At 27.3% G+C, this 13,725-nt stretch overlaps 1 protein-coding gene across 1 annotated transcript; it reads left to right on the top strand.

The window, feature by feature from the left end:
- Positions 1–12,330: 12,330 nt before the first annotated feature.
- Positions 12,331–13,644, top strand: P170DRAFT_437569 (uncharacterized protein). Its single transcript, XM_024849395.1, has one exon. It carries the CDS (start codon positions 12,444–12,446, stop codon positions 13,551–13,553), a length of 1,110 nt encoding a protein of 369 aa, XP_024703129.1. The 5' UTR covers positions 12,331–12,443; the 3' UTR covers positions 13,554–13,644.
- The last annotated feature ends 81 nt before the right edge of the window (positions 13,645–13,725 follow it).

Raw genomic sequence — 13,725 nt, 5'->3', positions numbered from 1 at the left:
ATTAAGATAGTTATTAACTAGTCTATCTTAACCTATATTACTAATATTTAGGTTTTCCTAGGATTTAGTAATTTTTACTATTATTTTATTAGAGATTTTTTAGAATTAATTGCTTTACTTGTTAACCTAAGCTATAAAAAAATATCTTAGAAATAGATCCTATTCCGTCAGAAGATCTTTAAATATTTTAAATAAGTTTTTATAGATGTTCCGGTTCTGTAGTTTTTTAACTAGATATATACTATAATCCTGGAAACTAATACTTTTAATTATATTTTTACTAAAATTTTATTTTAGTATAATAATAATAAAATCTTGCGCCCTGTTATTTTTTTCTTAAAGAAATACTTACTTATAAAGTATAATTATAAGATTTATAATAAAAAATTACTTATTATTATTTACTATTTTAAGGAATAGCGCCCTAAGCTTAAAGGAGCCCTATTTTTGATTTAAATTATTTTTAATTACTATAATCTAGAGTATTTTATATTAACTAAGCTCCTAAACTAATAATAAGCCTGCTAGTTTAAATTTTTATTTTAATTTAAATTTAAGATTATTTACTGCCCTGAGAAATATAGAACTAAGCTGGATAGTTTAATTAAGAGGTTAGAGGATCTTCCTAAAAAGAGAAATAAGTACTTATAATATTAAAGTTAAATAGTACTAAAGTATAAGAACTTTAATATTAGTAAATTTAACTAAGCTAAAATCCCTGAACTTTTAACCTTATTTGCCCCTGTAACCCGAATCTATTAAAATATTATTTTTAAAAATAAATAAAATTTATAACTACCGCCTGAAGCCCAGACAAACTTATAAGAAGTATATAAAAAAAATAATCTAATCCACGAAATCTAGAAAGTCCTTATTATAAAAAAAAAACTATTATTTAAAGATTATTCTAGCTGCTTATAAAAGATAAGATAGTTTTTTGTTTTATAAAAACTGCTTATAGATCTCTAAAAATAATAAGTTCCGAGCTAAACTAATTTATCTAGTATATAATAAACCCGCGTCTGGATATCCTAAGAGAAATTATATATATAAATTTTTTACCTGTGAATATTTTTAGTCTAATATATATTATTATATAATTTAATAAATCCAGAACTATTATATTTATTATTAAATTATTTTATTCTGAGAGGCTAAATAAAGCATTTTAAAATCCTTATTTATACCTAAATATGCCTGGCAAGATATCTTTATAAATTTTATTATATATCTGCTAGAGAGCCAGAGTTATAATACTATTTTAGTTATTATAGACTATTTAATTAAAATAAAATACTTAATTTTCTATAACTTGACCGCGAATACGCCCGCTATGGCCATAATATATATATAATATATGTAAAAGCTGTATGGCCTGCCTTAAATTATTATATTAGACTAAAAATCCTAGTTTATTACTGAATTCTAGAAATACCTAATTTAATACCTAGATATTATTAGTAAATTATTAATTATATATTATCCTGAGACTGACAGCCAGATTAAGTATATAAATATTATACTAAAGTAATATTTTTAAGTTTATATAAGCTATTTATAAGATAATTAAAATATCTAATTTTTTTTAGCTAAGTTTTTTCTGAATACTATATATTCTGATTTAATTAAGACTAGCCTGTTTTTCGCTAACTATAGCTTTTACTTATATATAAGGTTTAAACCTGTCCTAATAAAAGATTATTATATTTATAACTACTCTGCTATACAAGACGCAGAATAGTTTATTATAAAAATATAAGTAATTACTAAGTTTATCCGAGCTAAAATATTATCTACCTAAGCCTGTTACGCTAAATAGATAGACCGCTGGCGCTATTCTACCTGTTTATTTAAAAAAGACTAACTGGTTTAGTTAAATATCTGATATATTAAGATCCTATAATCTAGTAAAAAACTAGACTAAAATATTTTAGATTTATATTATATTAAAAAAATTATTAATCTATATATTTACTGCCTGGAACTCCTGTCTAGTATAAAAATTTATTTTATATTTAATATAAGCCTATTTATTCCTACTAGCTTAAACACCTTACCCGGCTAGTAAAACCCTTTTTTATTTTATATTAAGGTTAATAGATTTAAGAAATAAAAGATTAAAAATATTTTTAACTTATTTTAGGACCGCCGCGGCTGTAACCGCCCTTATTTAATATATATTATAAAATAGATTAAATATATAGACTTTATTATTAAGCCTGCCAGTTACCTGGAGTATATTAAATAAATTATCCAGAACTACTATTACTAGTATTTTAATAAATTTAGCTTTTTTTAGCCTTAATAGAGCTTAGTTATAAAAAAAGGGTATATTATTATAGTATAGACCTGAGGGCGCCGCCAAGCCTGCTAGAACTAGATAGAACTGCTAAACCGGAAGAACCTATCTCTGATCCTGATCCTTTAACTACTTAAAAGCCTAAATACTAAAGATCTTATTATAGTTTCCTGAGCTATGTCTTGTTTATTATTCTGTATATAGTCTAACTGTAGTAGCTATCGAAGATCTTGTAAACCTAGCCCGCCTGATCTAGCCAGACCACCTGCCCTACCTGCCCCTGCTGCGCCAACTCTACCAACCTGCCAGCCCGCACCTTGACACTTTAATCACGTAAAAAATATGAATTTTATTTATTAATTTAGGATTACCGCTATATTTATGGCCAGAATTATTAAATACAGTGATATATATATTAAATCGTACCCCCACTTATTTACTAAAGTGGAGTACCCCGCATGAAACCTTATTTAAATATCTTAATTAATCTTTATTATATATAATATTACTGCTAAATCTCTCTAATCTAAAATAGTATGATTACTGAGCCTATATAAGGATTTTGAATATCCCTAGGCTTAATAAGCTTAAACTAAGAGCTCTGATTGGCTACCTGATAGGGTACGTTGCTCTAAATATATAGAGAATATAGATATCTAATTAAAATAAGGTTATTTTAGTATATAATTACATCTTTAATGAAATAAAGTTCTATAAAGATAAATAAAATATTTAAATATTTGAACTAGACCTAATTAGGTTAGAAAATCCTAAACTACTTAGTCTTAAAAAAATTAATAATTTAATCTTTTTAATTTTAATTAATTTATTTGAAACCACTGAATTAGGGTTTACCAAGGATAAAATTATTGATAATATTTATTCTGAATCTGAATAAGGTGAATTAGAACTGTTTAGTGAATATAATCCTATTTACTATGAATCTGAATATAAAAATTGAATTATTAAATTAAATAATTAAAATAATTTAATTTAATTAAATATTTAAAGTAATAAGATTTTAGGAGTCTAACCTCTTATTTTATATTTTTAATTACCTGAAGTCATTATTAATAATTTATTATTTAATTTTAATAATTATAATGATTTTTATAAACTATTATCCTTAAAAAAGAATAAGTTAGAATCATCTAACCTAAGATCTTTAAAAATACCTTAAAATTTTATATTGGCTTAAATTAGTAATAATAAATTATATTAAAATAATTTGCCTATTAAGCTAACTAATTAGAATAAAATAATGAATTCGCCCTTTTATAATAATTAGCTAAATATATACAAAATTGAATATAATTAATTAACTAAAATAAACACCTGGGAAGCCATTCCTAAAATAGATAATTTAATTTAAAAGATCCTACTATTAAAATGGGTATAGAAATACAAATTTACTGATTAAGGTTAATTATTAAAATTTAAAGTAAGAATATATATTCACAGAGACCTTTAACTAATTAATAATCTTAATTTTAGGACCATTACTCTAGCTATATAAATATTTAGGACTATTATAGCCCTAATTACTGTTTTTAATCTTGAAACAGCTTAATAAGATATAGTAAATATATTTCTAAACAGTAAATTAGATAAATTAATTTATGTTTTACCACCTCCTGGATTTGGTCAACAAAATAAGGTTTTTAAGCTAAAACAAGCTTTATATGGACTATGTTGATCCTTATTATTATAATAACACGAAATAGGGAATACTCTATAAAAGTTAAGCCTAAAATCAGTGCCTGAAGATCCCTGCCTATTTATAAATGATTATATAATTTTAATAATTTATATGGATGATATTATTTTACTATATAATCGAAATTATTAATTAAAAATTAACGAATTAAAAAATTAAATATTTTTGATATATAATCTAAAGGATTTAAGTGAAATCTATTAATTCCTAAATATAAAGGTTATTTAAAACTAATAAAATCGAATAATTTAGCTTAATCAAGCAGATTATATTGAAAAAGTTGCTTACTACTTTGAATTAACTAATCAGAATTTATTTAAAACGCTTTTACCATCTGGTAATTTAAGCGAATTTATAGGGTAACTGCTTACTAAGCCCTATTACCTGGATTATTAAAAGAAAATTAGCTTAATTTTATACCCTGTAGTTATTTCTAGGCCAGATATTATAAAAAGTTGCGAAATCCTTGCAGAATATATGGCTAAACATTATTTAAACTATATAAATATAGTAAATTATCTGATTTTATTTATTTATAAAACCTGATTTAATTTAATTTAATATAGTCTTAATTTAATAGATTAATTAAAATCACTACTAATTTTCAAAATAGCTAGCGATATAGCTTATACAAATTTATTGTAAAGAAAGTTATCTAAAAACTTTATATATTACTTATTTAACAGACTTATTAATTAGTTAGCTAGAAAGCAAAAAATAATTATCCTATTTATTACTAAAGCAGAATTATTAGCCCTAACTACAGCTAGTAAGTATTTTTTATAATAAAAACACTTATTTACTGCTATAGGGTTCAACCCTAAAAAAAACTATATATTTATTATAATAATTGTTAAATAATTGACCTGCTTACTAAGCCTAATTTAATTTATAAAATTAAATTAAAATATATAGATATTAGTAATTACTGGCTCAGGCAAGAAATTAAGAAGAAATCTATTAAATTAAAATAGATCTCTATAAATTAAATAATTATAAACAGCCTTACTAAATACCTGACTAAACAGGAATATACAAAATTTACTAAATAATTAAATATAGTTAATATTTAATATTTTATTAAATAATAATTGATTATTTAATATTTATAGTTTTAATTAATACTTTATTGATTTAAACTAAAAGGGTGTATTAATTAGGGTTATCTAATATTACCTAATTTATCAGAATCATCTGATCTCGCCCTATAACTGAAATTATTTAAAATTTATTATAACTTTACTCTTACTTTATTAAACTCTTACTTCCACTATTAAATTATATGGGAAAAGTAAGGTAAAACTAAGCTTAATATAAGCGGAAAATGAAAAAGAAAAATTTTTGAAGAATTTTTTATTTTAGACTAGCTTACTTTCTTAATTAGAAAATCACCGGTTACTAAAATTCTATGGAAGTCAGAAAATATAATTTAATGAATTTCCTATTTAAGAAATTAAAAGTTTATTTTAACCACTATAATTAATAGCTTTATTTAAATAATTAATATAAAGGGTCCAGAATATCTTATCTATTTATTTTATAAGCTATAAAGTAAATATTGCTACCTTAATTATTCTGATATTATTTAAATAAATTTATTATGATTTATATGTTGAATCTTAATTATTCTAATTATTCTAATTATAAAATCTTGATTATTTAATTATTTAAATAATTAAATATTAATCTAATAATAATCTATGAGATTAATCTTAAAGGCCTAGATTAATAATATAACTCATAAGTAAAGGCTTAAAAAGATCTGATAATTTTATATTTACAATGTTTGCTTAAAACCAGATTAAATTAGCCCTAATTTAATTATTTATAAATATGCAGTTAATAACCTGTATTAATTTATTCTTTTTATTAAGTTAATTTACCCACTTAATTTATTTAATTAAATTTTATTTATTTATTTAATTAATTTCATCTATCTACATGTATAGCGAATGGTAAGACCTCTGGTCTATTTATTTCAGATCTAGGTGGTCCAGGTGAACTGTTTACTTCATCTGACTGATTGATTTCCTTATTCTATCTAGCCATTTGAAATTTCTATTTAACCCACATGACCTACCTACCCCATCTGACATAAAGTAAATGAATTAGAGGCCTATTTAGTAAGAAATTTGAATGAACCAGTTATTTTCTATAGAATAGCTGAATTATGGTATTTAAGATTAGGGCATCTGAGCTCTGAAGCCCTAAAATATTTTGATTTAATAGTTAACAGAGTAAAAATTAATGATAAATTAACTAAAACTGAAGATTATTGCCCGATTTATTGATTATTAATATTAAAATATTAAATTTCTTGAATTCTGATTTAATTAGGGACTAAACTATTTAAAACTATTTATTAGGACTTTATTTATTTGAATTAGGGAATTTACTAAAAATAATATATTAGCTATATATATTGCTCTTATTTAAGATTCTATATGACTAAGGTAATTTTATTAAAAGATTATATGAGTAATTTAATTAGTAAAATAATTTAATTTATTAAATGTTAATATCATGTGATTATTAAATGATTTTATTTAAATTAAGATAAAAATCTAGCTTATTTTTATAATTACGCGAGATCTGAAGGGATGATCTACAGTACTAGCCTGATTAGATAATCTAAGCAGAACCTATTTACAGAATATTCAGGTGCTTTAATTATATAAAAAATATAAATTTTATTTATTAATTTAGGATTATTGCCATATTTATGGCTAGAATTATTAAATATAATAATATATATATTAAATTATATCTCTACTTATTTACTAAAGTGGAGTACCCCGCATGAAACCTTATTCAAACATTTTAATTAACCTTTATTATATATAATACTACTACTAAATCTCTCTAACCTAAAACAGTATAGTTGCCGAGCCTATACAAGGATTTTGAATATCCTTAGGCTTAGTAAGCTTAAACTGAGAGCTCTGATTAGCTACCTAATAGGATATATTACCTTAAATATATAGAAAATATGGATATCTGGTTAAAATAAGGTTATTTTAGTATGTGATTATATTTTTAATAAAATAAAAGTCTATAAAGATAAATAAAATATTTAAATATTTGAACTAGACCTAATTAGATTAGAAAATCCTAAACTGCTCAGTCTTGAAGAAATTAATAATTTAATTTTTTTAATTTTAATTAATTTACCTGAAACCACTGAATTAGGGTTTACTAAGAATAAAATTATTAATAATATTTATTCTGAACCTGAATAAGATAAATCAGAACTGTTTAGTAAATATAATCTTATTTATTATAAATCTGAACATAAAAATCGAATTATTAAATTAAATAATTAAAATAATTTAATTTAATTAAATACTTAAAGTAATAAGATTTTAGGAGATTAATTTCTTATTCTATATTCTTAATTACCTGAAGTTATTATTAATAATTTATTATTTAATTTTAATAATTATAATGATTTTTATAAATTACTATCCTTAAAAAAAAATAGGTTAGAATCACCTGACCCAGGATCTTTAAAAATATCTTAAAATTTTGTATTAGCTTAAATTAGTAATAATAAATTGTATTAAAATGATTTGCCTATTAAGCTAATTAATTAGAATAAAATAATGAATTCGCCCTTTTATAATAATTAGCTAAATATATGTAAAATTGAATATAATTAATTAACTAAAATAAATATCTGGGAAGTTATTCCTAAAATGGATAATTTAATTTAAAAGATTTTATTATTAAAATAGATATAGAAATATAAATTTATTAATTAAGATTAATTATTAAAATTTAAAGCAAGAATATATGTTCGCGGAGACCTTTAACTAATTAATAATCTTGATTCTAGGGCCATTACTCTAGCTATATAAATATTTAGGACTATTATAGCCCTAATTATTACTTTTAACTTTAAAATAGCTTAATGGGATATAGTAAATGTATTTCTAAATAATAAATTAAATAAATTAATTTATGTTTTACCGCCTCCCGGATTTATTTAACAAAATAAGGTTTTTAAGCTAAAAGAAGCTTTATATAGATTATGCTGATCCCTATTATTATAATAATATAAAATAAGGAATACTTTATAAAAATTAGGCCTAAAATTAGTGCCTGAAGATCTCTGCCTATTTATAAATAATTATATAATTTTAATGATTTATGTGGATAATATTATTTTATTATATAATTAAAATCATTAATCGAAAATCAACGAATTGAAAAATCAATTATTTTTAATATATGATCTAAAGGATTTAGATAAAATTCACTAATTCCTAAATATAAAGGTTATTTAAAACCGGTAAAATTAAATAATTTAGCTTAATTAAGCGGATTATATTAAAAAAGTTGCTTACTACTTTGAATTAGCTAATTAAAATTTACTTAAAATACTCTTATTATCTGGTAATTTAAGTGAATTTATAGGATAACCGCTTACTAAGCCTTATTATATAGATTATTAAAAAAAATTAGCTCAGTCTTATATCCCGCAGTTATTTCTAGGCCAGATATTGTAAAAAGTTGCGAAATCCTTACAGAATATATAGCTAAACCTTATTTAAACTATATAAATATAGTAAATCACCTAATTTTATTTATTTATAAAACCTGATTTAATTTAATTTAATATAGTCTTAATTTAATAGATTAATTAAAATCACTACCAATTTTCAAAATAATTAGTAATATAACCTATATATCACGGAACAGGATCACTGGGCATATTTAGTAGTTATTCTGTTATACTACTAGCAAAAGACTAGTATGTAAAGCCGAAGGCTTTACACTGCGCTTACATATATAAACCCCAGACAGGAATAGGAACAGGAACAGGAACAGAAACAGGAATAGAACAGAACACAGCTGCACGGTACTAGGTTATACCGTGATACTATACAGATTTATTACAAAGAAAGTCATCTAAAGGTTTTATATGTTACTTATTTAGCAGATCTATTAATTGGTTAGCTAGAAAGCAAAAAATAATTATTTTATCTATTACTAAAGCAGAATTATTAGTTCTAATTACAGCTAGTAAGCATTTTCTATGGTAGAAATGCTTATTTACTGCTATAGGGTTTAATCCTGAAGAAAAACTATATATTTATTATAATAATTATTAAACAATTGACCTGCTTACTAAGCCTAATTTAATTTATAAAATTAAATTAAAATATATAAATATTAGTAATTACTGGCTTAGGCAAAAAATCAAGAAGAAATCTATTAAATTAAAATGGGTCTCTACTAATTAAATAATTACAGATAGCCTTATTAAACACCTGACTAAGCAGGAATATATAAAATTTATTAAATAACTGAATATAGTTAATATTTAATATTTTATTAAATAATAATTAATTATTTAATATTTATAGTTTTAATTAATACTTTATTGATTTAAACTGAAGGGGTGTATTAATTAGGGTTATCTAATATTATCTAATTTATTAGAATTATCTAATCTTGTTCTATAACCAAAATTATTCAAAATTTACTATAACTTTACTCTCACTTTATTGAACTCTTACTTCTACCACTAAATTATATAAGAAAAGTGAGATAAAACTGAGCTTATTATAAGCAGAAAATAAAAAAGAAAAATTTCTGAAGAATTTTTTATTTTAGACTAGTTTATTTTTCTAATTAGGAAATCACTAGTTGCTAGAACCCTATAAAAATTAGAAAATATAATTTAATAAATTTCTTATTTAGGAAATTAAAAGTTTATTTTAACTACTGTAATTAATGGCTTTGTTCAGATGATTAATACAAAAGGTCTAGAATATCTTGTCTATTTATTTTATAAGCTATAAAGTGAATATTGCTACTCTAATTATTCTAATATTATTTAAATAATTTTATTATAATTTATATATTAAATTTTAATTATTTTAATTATTCTAATTATGAAATCTTGATTATTTGATTATTTTAATAATTAAATATTAATCTAATAATAATCTATGAGGTTGATCTTGAAGGCCTAGGTTAATAATATAATTTATAGATAAAGGCCTAAAAAGATCTGATGATTCTATATTTGTAATATTTGTTTAGGGCCAAATTAAATTAGCCCTAATTTAATTATTTATAAATATGCAGTTAATGACCTGTATTAATTTATTCTTTTTATTAAGTTAATTTACCCATTTAATTTATTTAATTGGATTTTATTTATTCATTCAATTAATTTTACCTATCTACATGTATAGCGAATGGTAAGACCTCTGGTCTATCTATTTCAGATCTAGGTGGTCCAGGTGAACTGTTTACTTCATCTGACTGATTGATTTCCTTATTCTATCTAGCCATTTGAAATTTCTATTCAACCCACGTGACCTACCTACCCCATCTGACATTAACTTATATATTTATTATTTAAAATTTTTATTTAATATAAAAATTTATTTTATATTTAATATAAACTTATTTATTCCTGCTAGCTCAGATATTTTACTTAATTAATAAAATTTTTTTTTATCTTATATTAAAATTAATAAATTTAAAGAACAAGAGATTAAAAATATTCTTAATTTATTTCAAAATTATTATAGCTGTAATTACTCTTATTTAATATATATTATAAAATAAGTTAAATATATAAACCCTATTATTAAATTTACTAATTACCTAAAACATATTAAATAAATTATTTAAAATTATTATTACTAATACTTTAATAAATCTAGCCCTTTTTAATTTTAATAAAATTTAGTTATAAAAAGGGAATATATTATTATAATATAAATCTAAAAATATTATTAAGCCCGCTAGAATTAAAAAAAAAACTATTAAGCTAAAAAAACCTATTTCTAATTTTAATCCCTTAACTACTTAAAAGTCTAAATATTAAAAATTTTATTATAACTTTTTAAGCTATATCTTATTTATTATTTTATATATAGCCTGACTATAGTAATAATTAAAGACCTTGTGAACCTAGCCCGCCTAATCCAGCCAGACCGCCTGCCCTGCCTGCCCCTTGTCACGGTGCAACCTGGCACCGTGGTGCAGCTCTGTTCTGTTCTGTTTCTACTAGTTTTTACCAGTTTCTCCTGTACCTGTTCTTCCTGCCTGGGGTTTATATATACGAGTGTAATATAAAGCCTTTAGTTTTATATACTAATCTTTTATTTAATATAATAATTTAGTTTTTAAATACGCCTAAAGGCAATATTATAATATTATATAAAACTTATTTATATAATCACGTGTTTAAATCTGTCCCGGGTTAAGTTAGGATTTTATTTATAATAATTAATATATATCTATATATAAAGGCTAATATATATACCTACCCGCCTGCCTGGCTTACCGCCTACTATATTAAGGGACTAATATAATAAAGGGGGGGTGTACTATTACAGTACAACCTAGTACCGTGGTGTAGCTCTGTTTTATTTTGTTTCTACCAGTTTTTACTAGTTTCTCCCGTACCTATTCTTCCTGCCTGGGGTTTATATATGCAAGCGCAGTGTAAAGCCTTCGGCTTTATATACTAGTCTTTTGTTTAGTGCAGTGGTTTAGCTTTTGAATGCGCCCAAAGGCAACACCATGACACCCCTGCTGCACCAACTCTACCAACCCGCCAGCCTGCACCTTGACACTTAATGCTGCTAACTAGTAAGTAGAAAAGTAGAAAACGCTGAGGATATAAGAGAAAGTATAACTATTATTTTTTTTATTTATATTTTAATAACCTTCTAATAGGGGTCTCAGGATAGCCAATGTATTGTTTTTATATAAGCACTCGCCCGCGCTGTCAGGCGCGGGTTTCCAGACTTGTTGGTTTTATGACCCAAGGCATGGCTTGGACACTACTCCACTGGGTGAACTTCGGCCCTCTGGCATTGCGTCTAGGCTATGTTGTTCATGCTCTCCCAATTGATGGGTGATTTAACAAATTCTTTTGTCACGTATATGCCGGTTCTGTCTCTGCAAATAAACCCCTTGGAATCAGAGTTAATCTGACACTGGAGCGATGCTGCTCCTATACCTCGCATAATCATAGACTAACAAGAACCTCCCGTCATTCAGAAACTATACGAAAAGCATAGACCACAGTAGACTACCAAGTCCAATCAAAGCCCAGCAATTATCCACCACCTTAATTCCAGCCAATCAACAATGCGTTTAAAATCCAGATAAAGGGTAAGCAAAACAAGCCGCAGAGAAAGCACGAAAAATGACATCATCCCAAAACAACCAAAGCCAGCGATCAATCGATCAGATCAGATAAGATAACAAATTCTTGATTACTAAGTGCAGCGATGATCGCGTTTCTCTCAACTCGATTTCAATTTCAATCCATCCTCCACCCTCTAACCCTCCCATTCCCTAGGCGCAATCGCCTAGACTCTCAACAACTCTACCTCATCATGTGCCTTTAACCGTGAAATTAAACCAAGGCACCACACAACCCAACCAACAAACATGTCCACAACCGAACCTCAACCCGCAGAGGCCCCAGCGCCACCTATTACTACATCTACGAACGAAGCCCCCAATCCCCAGCCCCGAGCAGACGAATACACCCGGTCCGCAAAAAGCGGCAAGTTCCGATTCAAGTCCAGTCGCGATCGCGAGCACAGACACCGACACCGACCTCGAGACCGAGACCGAGACCGAGAACGACCCGACCACGATCGCAAACATAGACACTCCCAAACCCACCGCGACCATGCCCATGACCACAAACACTCGCACTCACACTCCCGCTCCTCCAAACGCCACAAACACAAACACCGACCCCCCTCCCCCTCAAACCCAACAACGACCCCCCACCCAGGCCTCTCCGCAGACACCGCCTTCCGCGAATCCCTCTTCGACGCGCTCGGCGACGACGAAGGCGCCGCGTACTGGGAGTCAGTGTACGGGCAACCGATCCACAACTTCGCGGTGCCGTCGATCCCCAAGGGGCCCGATGGTGAACTCGAGCAGATGGATGAGGAAGAGTACGCTGCGTATGTGCGGACGCGCATGTGGGAGCGGACGAGGGAGGGGATGATTGAGGAGCAGGAACGGGTGAGGGCGGAGCGGGCGAGGCAGAGGAGGAGGGAGGAGAAAGGAGCCAGGGCAGAGAGGGAGAGGGATAGGTTTGAGAGGGAGGTGGAGGAGAGTTTGAGGCGTGGGCAGGCGAGGAGGCGCGTGAAGGCTTGGAAGGCGGTTTGGGAGGAGTATATGCGGTCGTGGGAGGTTGTTGATCAGGCTGTTTCTGGTGCTGGGGAGGAAGGCAGGGGGGAGGAGGGCAATCGGTTGCGGAATCTTCTCTTCTGGCCGGTGGAGACGGGGAAGAGGAGGGATGTCTCTCGGGAGGCGGTTGAGGAGTTCATGCGCCATGCGCCATCGCTGGGGTCGTCGGATGCGAAGGGGGCAGGGTCGGAGCTACTGGCGACGTTGAAGTCGGAGCGAGTTCGGTGGCATCCGGATAAGATCCAGCATCGGTATGGGTCGTTGGGCGTCGACGAGGTCGTGATGCGCAGTGTGACGGAGGTTTTCCAGATCGTTGATACGATGTGGAATGAGCTGAAAGGGAAGCAATAGACCGCTGGGTTGGCATGGCAGTTGATATATGTATAGTGGAGAGTGGGTGGACTATATTTGGCAGCGTTCTCTTTATAGCAATTGATACCCCTGTTGTTTCTTTCGCCTTATGTATGTGCGGTATGGAGGATATAGATATCTCATCTTGAAGCCAGGTTACTAACCCACTGCT

Source organism: Aspergillus steynii, assembly GCF_002849105.1.
Source record: "Aspergillus steynii IBT 23096 chromosome Unknown P170scaffold_5, whole genome shotgun sequence".
Lineage (NCBI taxonomy): Eukaryota > Fungi > Ascomycota > Eurotiomycetes > Eurotiales > Aspergillaceae > Aspergillus > Aspergillus steynii.
Note: the sequence above shows the minus strand (reverse complement) of the source record. Positions and strands in the feature narration are given on the sequence as shown.

Excerpts from the sequence above, each read along its gene's own strand:
- P170DRAFT_437569 (XM_024849395.1), top strand. The coding sequence starts at position 12,444 with ATGTCCACAACCGAACCTCAACCCGCAGAGGCCCCAGCGCCACCTATT.